Source organism: Colletotrichum scovillei (genome assembly GCF_011075155.1).
Source record: "Colletotrichum scovillei strain TJNH1 chromosome Unknown Contig00002, whole genome shotgun sequence".
Lineage (NCBI taxonomy): Eukaryota > Fungi > Ascomycota > Sordariomycetes > Glomerellales > Glomerellaceae > Colletotrichum > Colletotrichum scovillei.
Genome location: NW_023336260.1, coordinates 325282 through 339102, shown reverse-complemented (window position 1 = coordinate 339102; position 13821 = coordinate 325282). Strand labels below are relative to the sequence as shown.

Genomic DNA, 13821 nt, shown 5'->3' with positions numbered 1-13821 from the left:
CGTGAGAATCGTGGAGCAAAGAGGCATCATGTAAACCATAGAACAGTAGGGTCGCAACAAATACTGTGAAATTATTACAGCTCTCGTTTATAATCACCTGCTAAACCAGATTCCCTGGGCTTAAGTAGAATGCAAGTAGGATAGCCAACATACCTGTCATATTAGACATACAGCTCCTTTACCCGGACAACTGCCATACAAGGACCGAAGTCTCAGACAATGGGTCATTTTGGTATTCAAAAAAAAATCAACGACCAGGTACAACCAATCAACTCAAGTCTGTCAGTTCTCAGGATATATTTGCAAGAAACATTCGGAACACAACTGAAGGGATGGAGTACCGTGCACTTTGAGCCCCATTGCTGATTTAGAGGCCTGGACTATGATGTTCAATCATGGTGAAAGACGTTCGAGGCATTCATCAGACGTGCTGGGGCCTTCCAAGCTTCACCTCCTCGGAATACGCTTCCTACACATCACTGAACGTTCCTCGTGACCTGTCTATAATATCTATTGGAAGCTTGAGAGAGAAACAGTCTGAAATAGCCAACACACATATGTTACAGCATCAAAGAACCAGATGTGATACACAGCGTCTATGGCTGAGCCATTCCGAATGTAAACATCCTGAAGTAGATGGCATTGAAGAGTCCGTCAGATATAGATTCAATGCATTATGCAATACTTCCAAGACTATACACTGTAGGCCCGTTTAAGATCCGGCGACCTCGCGTACGTTAATAAGTTTAAGCATTCAAGCTCTTGGTTGGATACACTGATTCTTCAAATGGAGGTCAGAGCAAAATGAGTTATGTAGCAGATGTTAGAACTCGAGTAGAAGGAGATCACGAAGCACAATAAATCTATGCGCTTGCTGATAGTCACGCAAAGCGCATCGACAATTCAGCTCGCTTGATGGCGTCGTTTCGTAAATCTAGTGCCGTTCATCTTCGCAAGACACTAAAGACATTACGCTCCTCTTAGACTCAAGTTAGCTGGCGATACATCAACGACGACGCTGAATTCTTGACTCCGTTATAGCAACATAACATGTTGCATTCCTGGACGGTCGAAGTCTTCGATTACCAAGTAATTAAGGCTAAACGGAGCAGGGTCTTTGAGCAACAAGCAGCTGAGCAAAAAGAGGAATATTTGGGCAACGAGCCCGAGTCTACATTCACGAAGTTGGCTAACCCAGTATACGAGTCAGTGTTTATATGCGTGAGCACTCGACATATCAACGGGACGTCAGCGAGACATGTTCACGACTGTACGATTTACTGATAACTCATCTGTCGAGACAAAGATTTCTCAAGGTTTCGAAATGTAGATATAATGTCGTTTCTTTTGGAGTCTTGGCTGCCGCTATACGATTCCCTGTCCAGTTTGCAAGCCAATTCTCCATGGATGACTGTGCCGGAACATGTCGCAGGCCTTCCTGAAACGTCAGCGATCCTTCCAGCTGCTGGCTTTCTGACATGATGGTGATGAATACTCTGCTGTTTTCCGACACTCAGACCAAGCACATAAAAACAGCTGAAGGGAGGCTTGGAAAGCGATGAGGTTGGATCAGGACTGTCAAGCCGCTTGGTTATATTGCGTGCTAAATGAATGAGCTGCCTGAGCTGGAAGTCGGAGTCATTCGTCCCATTGTTAAGCTGTGCCCCGACCAGGCCAATTGTCTTACACATGCTGATGAGGGTCTCACGCGCTAACTTGGAGGCAGTCTCTGGAGACTGTTGACGGTACTGTTGCCCTCGTCTGTCGTCGATCGTTGAGAAGGACTCAGGCTCGCGAAGAACTGTTAAAATGGACGGAATGCCCGTGATAGTTGGACTACCAGGGTCTCTTTGGTTGCGCGAAGCAGTGGTGGGACTTTCTGACATCTTGCAGTGTTGACTCAAACGAACGTGGTAATCGTCTCGTGATTGTGTTGCTTCTAAATGGCTTCTGAGAGGTGAGTCAGCTATCGATGCGACGCCCAGAAAGCAGTCAAAGCTACCGACTAGGATGATTACTTGCCTGTGATGGTTCGATGAGGTACCTGCCTGGGCCGAGTACTGAAGGCGCAGCTGTGTTGGGGCCGAAGGGAGGTTTGGAAAGCGATGAGGGTAATTTCGCCACACCACTTGGGATGGAGATGGAAGAAATAGGACAGCTGGTGAAGGGACAGTTGGTCACAAGACCAGGCTTCATTCAGAGTTTCGCGTCTGTCTCCTCATCAAACATCGTCTGATGTTGACAGAAGTTGATTCCGCGTGTAGCCGCCACATTGACGCTTCCCTGGTTCCCTTTAAGGTTCCGAGCGTAAAACGAGAGCATTTATCTCCGTTATTAGAAACATGGAGGAGTAGCCTAAACGTTCGATGCAGAGCATGATTCGCAGGTAGGTGTTGACTCATGGCGGCTGACCGGTGACTACTTCTTGGTCCATCTAGCAACATTTGGTCACATTGTCAGGGTCAAGAGAAGCCTACCCTGTCTTTGCATGGCACAGCGAGGCACAATCTCTTGGAGAATTGGGCTGCGCAATACTCGCGGGGGAAGGAGACTTTCTGCTCCACGGCGGTTGGACTGCGGGGAAACGCCAGAACCCCGGCTTGCGGGCGTCCACAACTGCCGGCATCAGGTGGGGTCAGAGAGCGGCGCTCAGCTCTCGAGTCAGTGCAAAGACCATGGGAATTAACAAGCCTCCTGTAACCTATTTGGCCATGCGTAAATATCCGGCCTTTCAGCCGATTCTACCGTAAAGAGGACCAAAGCTAACGAGGTGAACGCTCGGGTATGTGGTGTGCCATGCCTGGTCTTTACTTATGGTTTAAGTCCAGTCATGATGAATTTATAGTCACTGCAGACAAGAGCGTTCCCCGTGAGAGCCCGTCATCTCTAAGTGAACGATGCATATCGCGACTATCACGACATTGTATTTGAACTTATGATATAGTTAACTACACCACTGTCTGAGCGAGCAAGGCCAGAAGCTATGCGTTTTTGCATTTTCTTTCCTCGTTTTATGTCTCCCAAGAGCGACAGAGGGCATAGATCGAGTGAGCTGTTAAGTGCCACATGTATCGAAACCACTATACCACTTGCTTACCCGGATATCAATCAGTAAGTAGACCATGCCGAAGAAACAAGAACAGTACAGCGCTACATGCGGATAAGTAGCCTGTTGGAACAGACACCCTGCGCTTTTTGTGGTCGTAGAACAAACCGAGTTATGGTACGATTAGCTACCCAACAATGTGGCCATCTATTATAAGTACAGGTCTGTTTCAAAAGAGTCCTTTCTGCTAAACGCGGTGAATTCGTCCCTCTGTAATTTAACGGATGGTTCATGAGGATTGTGATGTGCAAGGAGGCATTGGAAATTAGTCACGCACTGGCGTCCCGTGGCAGTGCATGACAAGCAAGGGTCGTGAGCAACATTTTGGATTCTACAAGTGGTGCCAAGCATTTGCCATGCCAAGATTTTTATATATTGGTTCCTATCTGCTCCTTGAGCTAGGGCTCCTCTTCGTGACATCTCTTTCTTGTTCTTCACCTCTGAGGCTGCTTCTGCAACTACGGCTTTGGGTATCTTCTATCGCCAATCAACACATAGTTCGCTCCACCTCGCTGTTGATTTTCACAAGACATAATTGGTTCCCTTGGAAACCCCTCCCATAGATGGCGGGCAATCACAGAATCAACTCCTCGGCATTGCCTGCTCAAGGTATCCAAGGTGTCGTGGAGCACAGCCATGAATCAACCCCGCTTCTTCTAATGAATGCGTTTCGTGTCGCACACCGCTCAATCTCAAGACGCGTTGCACATGAGGGCAAAAGTGCACGCAGCGAATTCCACATCCGCCAGTTCCTCTGTGTGCTTTGGCGAAGCTCATGTACTGCCTCAATGTTGGTTAACGTACTCTGGCCCATTGTAGATATTGCCGTCGTGTTTCAGCTCTTGCCTGGGTTGCATCTTTCCAAGTTTACGACTGCCTATGTGGCTGTCGTGCCGTCAGCGAATGTCCTGGGGGTTTCCGGACAGGAATTCGCCCGGAAGATGCTCAAGGTCGCTGGTATATTAATCGAGACGACATTTGTATCCATTACCGAGATTCTTCTCTTCATTGTGCTTATTCTGAAGCACGAGACATCCGCGTCTCAACAGAGCGGTGTTGAAAATGATCGCGTCCCCCTCATCCAAGCCGCAATCCTTGGGAGCATCTTGACCAACTTATTACTTTGTCTTGGTTTGTGCTTTGTTTTCGGGGGAATCCGCCATGGGAGCCAAAAGTTCCATGCTATTGTGTCTGAGATTGGCATCGGACTACTTTAAGTTGCTGCCTTCGGACTTTTAATCCCCAGTGCCTTGTACTCTGCCCTAAAGTCCGAGACAATTTCCAATCTCCCTAGAATATGGGTGAGGCACGAGGATTTCACTGTGGGCACTCTTCAGGCCGACGTCCTTCGCATTAGTCAGGCAATCTCGAGTGCTCTCGTTGTTGCCTTTCTACTTTACGTCTGGTATCAGGCCAATAGTCAACACAGTATATTGAACAGCAACGCGACGCTGATCGTAAAGCGGATGTGGAGAAGTCCAAGTTCACCTTGACCGAATCTATAATCGCTCTGCTCATATCACTAGTACTAGTGACGCTTCTTCTGATCTTCCTAGTCCGAGGCATTGAACATGTCATTCAGAGCGCTGTCCCGGACTGATTCTTAGGACTTCTATTACCTCCTTTGGTGGAGAAAGCAGCGGAGCATTTGGCAGCTATTGATGAAGCTTGGTAACAAAGTCTGCTCATATCACTAGTACTAGTGACGCTTCTTCTGATCTTCCTAGTCCGAGGCATTGAACATGTCATTCAGAGCGCTGTCCCGGACTGATTCTTAGGACTTCTATTACCTCCTTTGGTGGAGAAAGCAGCGGAGCATTTGGCAGCTATTGATGAAGCTTGGTAACAAAGTTCACGCAGGACAACCAGGAATCATACTACCTAAGACTGTCAGCTACTTATAGGTAGGGTCATCAACTTTGCACTCTATCATTGCCTAGCTTCTTCCATCCATCCGGCTCTCTTCGATGGGCTATTGGTCATTTTGGTTGGATGGGCACTGGGGAAACCAACGGATCTCAACTTTGAGATCTTCATGATAGCTCTTCTCGTCCTATCGATTCTCGTCGTGGGAAATTTTCTGCGGGATGGAGAATCAAACTTGCTCGAAGGTACTTTGCTTGTAGTAAGTTTACTTCTTAGGTGAAAGTGAGCGATCGCTTAAAACGTTTTAGGTTGTGTATACAATCATTGCCATCGCATGCTGGTGTTATCCCAGCCTTGACGTAGCAACATCCAATGGTATGGATGCTATCAACACCACAATTAGCATCGAGGTGCTTTAAGAACTGAAACAGCTACTGCGGCAAAGCCATGTACTTCGAATTGATGTTTCTTGAGGATTGACGAATGATTCCACCTGCATTGGTTAGTAATAGTAGAAACACTATAGAAGTTTTGGCATTGACCTTGAAATCATGTTAAACTAGCTTACGGAAGTCTTGCCACAAATGTATGTCTTTGCCAGCAAGTGGTGGTATCGGGTAATGTGACAGTCAGGCACAATCTTGAAGGCGAGCTCACGCTTTTGGCCTTCCATTCTCTACAAATTGATTGTGAATTTGTGATCAAAAGCTAGTTAAGTACCCAGCAATGGTTCCAGCACATATGGATGTTTGGAGGTTCGTATGGATCACCGAACGTGCGTGCTCTGGATGCTCCATGTAATAAACTTGATCTAAGCTAAACATCCTCCGGATCGAACGAAACACTTCCCAGGTACATGTCGTGAAGGAACGCCCAGCTCCAGTCGTCGGCATATGTGCTTCCTAATAATGCGGACTGGTCCTCGCTCGTAACATGCGTGGGTACCAAAGTCAATGGGGGAGGTTGCATATGGTCCTCGACGCCCAACACTTTCTCGTTGGCCGGTGTAGATTGTTGATTTTGTGACTCTGAGGCCGTTGGAGGAGGAACTTCGAGTAGCGTCGTAATTACGCCGGGAGGAGCGGAGACATCTTGTTGTGTGTTTTTTTCTCGAGTCGGATTTTCGAGGCGCATCTGGTTGAGATCTCGATTAGAATAGCCGTCCCTGATGATCGAGCTATTGCTAACCATTCTGTCGGAATTTTCCACCCATTCTTCTAGCCCTCCAGTATTACCTCCCATGCGGACACCAAGCTGCCCGTCTATTGGCAGCTGAGGTGAAGTACGATACCTGAGATTATGATGGTGATCTTGGACCATAGCGGAAAAGTACTGATCCACTTCAGCAGATCTTGCGACGAACGCTGCTGCCACTCCGGATTTCTTTGCCATGTTTTTCAGGGCGTCAAGCATGATGGCAGTTTTACTGCGACACGCACTATTCGATGCAATCCCGGAATCCTGGCTGAACAGCTCTAGGTTACCGGACAAGGAGCCCCGGGCATCCATGTGCGGAAAGTATTTAGCATAGATAGCCACAAATGACGCCGTATAGATAACAAATGCGACGAGAGGCGAGTGCGGAAGATTTCCACCTGACAAGCGGATCAAAGAAACAACAGTCTCTGCTGCTCCGAATACTTCGCTGGCACTCTCCTCCCAGAATCCAAAAGGGACCGCGTTTTGCGGAAATGTTGGCTCGTCTAGTGGACCGCTCGGCTTCTGGCAATTGATGGGGACGAATGGAAGATACTGGCGATGGATCATTATCGTACAGAGGGAATACAGGAGGTGTAAGAGGACAAAAGTGCTTGAACTGTTCTCGTGGCGGAAGTAGTTGGCAGTGTTCATCGTTAAGAACATGCCCGGGCTATCGAGCCCTTGACCGAAAGTCTCCAATTCTCGCCGCAATTTGTAAAACGAAGAAGCATGACTCCAAGGCGGGACACTCTTCTCGAAAAAACGACCTCCTGCGTTCGTGTACTGGGAAATTCGACCCCATATGTCCGTCAGTTGAATAAAACACCCGAGAAGACTGCATTCGCGGAGCGTCTCGGGTTCGGACAGATTTCTAGAGAGAAATGGTTGTTGATTTTGACGGCTCAAATCAAAGTCTTCTTTGGCACATGGCAAATGAATGTGCATGTCTTCAGAGCGTATGAAGAAGGGTCTCTCTTTGCCGCACGAAATGAGACGATCGAAGATAAAACAACTGAACATCGTTCTGCGTCTGATCTCTCGTTCGCCAGCTGCCTCTTCGCTTGTAGGATTTGGCTTGCTCTCGTGTCCGAGCCCGAGTGCTTGCGCCATGCGCCCCGCTGCTCCAATAAGCATCCAGGCTGAAAGGCCTTCGTGGTCTGGCGAGATCCATTCATAGAGCGCAAGCATGAGGAGGGCCTGGACGCGTTCAACCGATCCAATAGATGTTGCCTTCAGGAAAGAGCCAAGCGAATTATCCAACAGCCTCGCAAATGAGTCAGAAGTAGCGTGACCTTCCAGTTGGTCGTGAGGTGTGTTCTCGTCGTAGCGGGAGTCGGGTTCGACGTCTAGCATGCGCTCTGCGAGCGGTAATAGGTCTGGATGGTATCTTCCTGCCAATGCCAAGATCCCGAGAAGGACCAGACTTGTATCAAAAGACATCTGGTCTTGCCCAGTGGTTAAGCCATAAATCGTCCTTTTGATTGTCGGCGCGTGAATGAATGGGAGTTCAACCGCAAAATGCTGTTGAAAAGTAGCCAGTATCTTATCCCACCGCCCTCTATCGACGCACCGAATAGCCTGCAAGACCTCGTGGCAATTATTTCTTGGCACCTTGGCCTTGCCAGCCATTCGCGGTCGTTTCCGCCCAAAGCCCGTGACGCTGGCATCTTGCTTATTGTCAAGCGGGGACATGGGCCTTTTAGATGGCAACGGAACTGGGGCGGGCCAGGAACAATTGCTACCGCTCTTCTTGCAGTTCTCGCAGGGAGAATCCAGCTGGCCAGTGTTGTCGCATTTTATCTTAGATCGTCTGCATCTCACGCAAGCAATGCTTGATCGTATTCGCATTGTCGCCACCATGGTCGTCGCACGGGCCTAGAGTCCCAATTTCGTCAGGCTGCTGAGTGGTTTTCAATCAGATGTCAGGCACAGGATAAGGTCCGAATCAAACGCAGCCCGTTTATGCAAGAAGTTCATAGGTGGGCACAGCGGAGTCAAGCTTGCTGGTTGACTCAGTGGGCAGAAGAAGCGATTGAGAAGCCGGTGAGAAGTTCAACCTGAGTAGCAAGCTTGACCCTTGTAAATTAGCGCAGCCACATTTTTTACCCTCGTTAGTAATTACGGCAGCCTACAACGCCCACTCCGTTAAAAATTTAAAAGTTAAACTTTTAATTATAGACCTACTTAGCGCCCAGAGCTATGTTAAATTAAAAGTATATTAAAAATTTAAATATATTCAGTTTTAATTTTATTTTATATAATTATATATATATATAATTTTATATATATATAATTTTATATATATATTATAATACTAAATATTAGGCCTTTATATACTTATACTTCCCTTTGGGGTCGGCCCGCCCCATTAGGGGCTATCTTTGCCCTACGGGCAAGCTAGTTTATAAGGGTTAATATCGAGTTTTTATTACGTACATTACTTAATAAACTTTATAACTAATAATAACTAACCGTAGCTTAAATTATTACTAACGACGTAATATATTAATCGCTTTTTAAATAGCCGAATACTACCCCTTACTTTTCCCCTTATCTTATTTAATAATAGCCTCTCCCTAATATTCTTATTTAATTTATTTTTTAATTCTATTTTTACGAATCGCTCGGGTAGTTTTTAATATTAGTTATATAGTATTTATATATAGTATTAGTAAATACCCTTATTATCTTATTAAATTATTTTTATAATTTTTTTATTTTTAATTTTTTTATAAAGTTTATAATTATAGATTAATAGCGATGTTAGGCGTACGGTTATTTTATAAGCTTGTTTCGTACTTAGCTAAGTTCGCTACTTTTTTAGATAATAGTTCGCTACTTTTTAGATAATAGTTTTATAATAGTAGTATTTAAGATACTCGTTATTATTATTAAGAATAATACTAACCGTTAATATATATTTTAATTTATATATATATATATATTATATATTTATTACTTTATTTCTTTTATTAAAATTAAAAACGTTATTTTTTTATTATTTATTATTATTATTATTATTATTATTTAATTATTTATTTATTTAAATATATTTTATTAAAATACTAAGATATTAATAACTTATTAACCTAGGCTTTTTAATAATTAATAAAAGTTCGATTTTATAATTATTATATTAAATAACCCGAGTTATAAAGAGACCGTTTTAATAAATATTATTTTTATAATATTAACTTATAAAAATAAATAAATATATTATAATAAGCGTTACCCTTATTAATACTTTTTAATATAATATAGAGGTATAGATAAGCCTAGACTTAATAGTATAATTAGGAGCTTAAAAAGAGTATAAGCGAGCGTATTAAATAGGAATATTAGGGAGAGGTTATTATTAGATAAGATAAGGGGAGAAAGTAAGGGGTAGTATTTAGTTATTTAAAAAGCGATTAATATATTATATTATTAATAATAGTTAAGCTATAGCTAATTATTATTAATTATAAAATTTGTTAAGTAATATACGTAATAAAAACTCGATATTAGCCCTAATAAAACTAGCTTACTCGTGAGGGCGAAGTTAGCCCCTAATGAGGCGGGCTAGACCCCAAAGGGATTCCTATTTAATATACTCGCTTATACTCGTTCTAAGCTCCTAATTATATTATTAAATTTAAACTTATCTATACTACTATATTATATTAAAAAGGTACCAATAAGGGTAATACCTATTATAATATATTTATCTATTTTTATAAGTTAATATTATAAATATAATACTTATTAAGACGGTATTTCTATAGCTCAGGGTTATTTAATATAATAGCTATAAAATCGAACTTCTATTAGTTATTAAAGAAGCCCTAGGGGTTAACGAGTTATTAATATCAATAAAATATATTTAAAATAAATAATTAAATAATAATAGTAATAATAATAGTAATAGTAGTAGTAATAAATAGTAAAAAGTAGTATTTTTTAATTTTAATAAAAGAAATAAAAACGAATATATAATATATATATATAAATTAAAGTATATATTAATAGTTAGTATTATTCTTAATAATAGCGACGAGGGTATTTTAGATACTATTATTATAAGGCCGTTACTTAGAAGGGCTACGAACTTAGCTAAGTATAAGGGCTTATAAAGTAGTTACGCGTTTAATATTACTATTAATCCGTAATTATAAATTTTATAAAAGGAAAATTTAAAAAAGGTAAAAAAACTATAAAAATAGTTTAACAAGATAATAAGAGTATTTACTAATATTATATATTAATACCGTATAACTAATATTAAGAACTACCTGAGCGATTCGTAGAAATAGAAATATAAAATAAATATACTTATACTTTAAGTATTAAGTAAACCCTTTATAAGTTACGTAATTATTAAATTACTAAGCTTATAATCTAAGTATTTTAAATTCTATTTAGTTTTATTTTATTTTATATACTACGTATATAAAAGCTTACTTTGTATCAATATATTTTTATATATAGCCTCTAATTATTATAGTAATTTACTAAGAGCGATTATTAATAAAAGCGTAGCTATTTTTTTATAATAGCCCGCTTACTTATTATTACTTTATTAATAAGTTTTTAAAGTTATATATTATAACTAATTTTTAACTTTTAATTTTTAAGTAATAATTATATTATTATTAAGTACTAAGTACTTTATTACTTAATTTTTAATAATTATTTTTATTAATACTCTTTATTTTAAGCTAATAAGCTGTCGTTATTTAACTTTATTTTTAATTAATCTAATTTAATAGTAACGCTTTTTCTTATTTTAACCCTATTTATTATTAATATAGTTTAGCTTTAATAATACTTAATTACGTACTACGTATTAATTATAATTCCGTTATTATTATAAATAATATTAAATATTAAGAGCTTTTATAAAGTAAGTAATTATTATTATAAAATTAATAAAGAAAATAATATTACTATTAATAAACTAGCCCTTCATTTAAATAAAATTCGTACTTAATAATAACGTATTTAAAAATATTTTAAAATATATAATATTATAATTACTTAGTTTTAATATATTTATAATAAATAATAAAAGGGCTTTTTTAAAAAAATATAAAAATAAAAATAGGGTATTATTAAATACGAAATACCCCTAAGTTTATAATAAAAGCTTAGGGTAACGGCTTTTTTTAAAATAATAATAAATTAAATTTAAAGTATAAAACTTAGTAAATAATACTAGGTTTATTAAGTTAAATAAGGTAATTTATATTATAATTAAATAATAAATTAATTATAATAAAAATAAATAATTTAAAATTTTAAGGATTAAAAGATATAAGAGGATATAAGGAAATATAAAAGGGATCTATTTATTATTTAATAACTTAATAAATTTCTTATATTTATTTTAAAAGTATTAGGTTTTATAAATAAAACTATTTATATAGTAGTTTTTTTAGCTTTATATAAAAAAGTTAATTTTAATAAGATTACGTTTTGAAAAGAAATTATATAATATAGTATATTTTTTAATTATATAATATACATAATATACTCTAAGTACGTACTTAATATAATATAATAATTTTAATATAAAACTATTATTTAATTTAGGATAAGTAGGCTATTTATTTTATTATATAATAGTACTAGTTAAAAAGTTAATAATAAAAGTTAATTATAATAGTTAACTATAATAGTTGCGTAAAATTAGAAGTAGCCTTCTTTAACTATAGAGGATTTAGACTTTAATAATATAAATTTTTTTAAAAAGCTAAAAGGGTTAATATTTACTATTCTTTATATTAAAACTCGTAAAATTCTTTTTATTTTTATTATTTTAATATTATTTAAACTCTATTTAAATTAAATAAATCTATTAAATAAAAAATAAACTTATTAAACGAACCTATTAATATATAAACTACTACCTAGATAAAACTATTTATAATATATTAATTATATTATAAGTAATCTAATATAATATAAGTTAAAAAGTTTAAAAATTATAATAATATAACTTTAAATAACTCTAATTTTAATAATATTATTATTATAACTAAATAAATGATTTTTATAAACTATTTACTTACAGTATTACGTTATATAATTATAAAATAAGTAGTTAGTAATATAATTAGATATATAGCTTATAGGGTTACTTTTTTAATAAAGCTCTGCGCATATTATAAGGTACTATTATACTTTTTAACTTAATAAGATATGTATATATTAGTATATATCATTAAAAGAAATTATATATAAAGATATATTTATATAGGGTGCTTTTTATATACGTAGTATATAAAATAAAATAAAACTAAATATTTTTATATATATATATATTTTTTATAATATATATTAGTATATACGTATTTTATTAAATTAAAAAGTATAATAATACTTTATAATACGTATAGAGTTTTTATTTAAAAAGGTACTTTTATAGAATATTTAACCCTTTAGGGTCGGCCTGCCTTATTAGGGGCTATTTTCGCCCTATAAAGAAGCTAATTTACGAGGATTAATATTAAGTTTTTATTACGTATATTATTTAATAAACTTTATAATTAATAATAATTAACTATAGCTACTATACCCCCCTAACGGAGTAATCCGCTAGGGCCGTACTATGTATTACGTATTAAAGAAAACTAGGTTTATTGCGCTCCGTACTTAATTACTAACTAAAACTCCTAACCTTCTGCTATATAAAATCTTTTAAAATCTAGCTATTTAGAGGGCGAGTTATACCTATTTTAATATATATAATACTTCTTAGTACTAGCCCGCGTAAGTAACTAGATCTTATATAATACGTTCTTTTTTTTTAATTATCTATAGACTTCTTAAGTAATACTTTTAGTTCTTAATTATTATTATTTTTTAATTATTAGCTTTATAAAATATAATTTCTAGTTTAGTGTTAATTTATTAAATCTTAATATTTATATTAGCCTGGTTAATAATAGTATTCGTATTATTACTTAGTTAGATTTTGTATTATTAAAAGGTATTATATTACTCTTTAAGCGTACCTATATTAGCTATAATAACTAGGGTATCGAGCTAGCCGAGGGTACTTAGCCCGAGAGGGGTAAATTTATTAACGAGTATCTTAGTAAAGTAATAGTTTATATATTAATAAGTTTATTTAGTAGGTTTATTTAGTGGATTTATTTAGTAAATTTATTTAGTTAGAATAGAGCTTTAGGTAATATTAGAAATAATAAGGATAGAAAAGATCTTTATAAGTTTTAAAAAGTAGTAAATATTAGCCCTTTTAGCCCTTTTTTAAAAACCTCTACGTTATTATTAAAGTTTAAAACCTTTATAGTTAAAAAAGCTATTTTTAACTTTTATAGCTAACTATTATAACTAATTATTATAGCCGACCTCTACTATTAATTTTTCTAATTAGCGCTACTATATAAAAAGGGTAGCTTACCTATCCCTAATTAAATAGCAGTTTTTATATTAAAATTATTATATTACGTTAAGTATATACTTAGGGTATATTACGTATATTATATAATTAAAAATATACCGTATTACATAATTTCTTTTAAAAGCGTAATCCCGTTAAGGTCGATTTTTATGCCTATAAAGCCGGAAAAAACATATATTACTATACTAACTAATTTTAATAAATATATTAAATTATACTAAATACTTTTATATACTAAATACTT

At 36.7% G+C, this 13821-nt stretch overlaps 3 protein-coding genes across 3 annotated transcripts; 1 reads left to right on the top strand and 2 right to left on the bottom strand.

Moving 5' to 3' along the window:
- Positions 1–1277: 1277 nt before the first annotated feature.
- Positions 1278–2377, bottom strand: HER10_EVM0003537 (uncharacterized protein; the record flags this gene model as incomplete). Its single annotated transcript, XM_035473211.1, has 1 exon — positions 1278–2377. The coding sequence occupies exon 1, from the start codon at positions 1884–1886 to the stop codon at positions 1278–1280; it is 609 nt and encodes a 202-aa protein (XP_035337065.1). The 5' UTR covers positions 1887–2377.
- A 1292-nt stretch (positions 2378–3669) lies between these two features.
- HER10_EVM0002716 (calcium/proton exchanger) lies at positions 3670–5391 on the top strand (the record flags this gene model as incomplete). Its single annotated transcript, XM_035472418.1, has 6 exons — positions 3670–4295; positions 4353–4534; positions 4570–4689; positions 4885–4948; positions 5015–5231; positions 5281–5391. The coding sequence occupies 6 exons, from the start codon at positions 3670–3672 to the stop codon at positions 5389–5391; spliced, it is 1320 nt and encodes a 439-aa protein (XP_035336993.1).
- Positions 5392–5788: 397 nt separating this feature from the next.
- On the bottom strand, positions 5789–8032 carry HER10_EVM0004483 (uncharacterized protein; the record flags this gene model as incomplete). Its single annotated transcript, XM_035474125.1, has 1 exon — positions 5789–8032. One exon carries the CDS (start codon positions 8030–8032, stop codon positions 5789–5791), a length of 2244 nt encoding a protein of 747 aa, XP_035337131.1.
- Positions 8033–13821: the final 5789 nt, after the last annotated feature.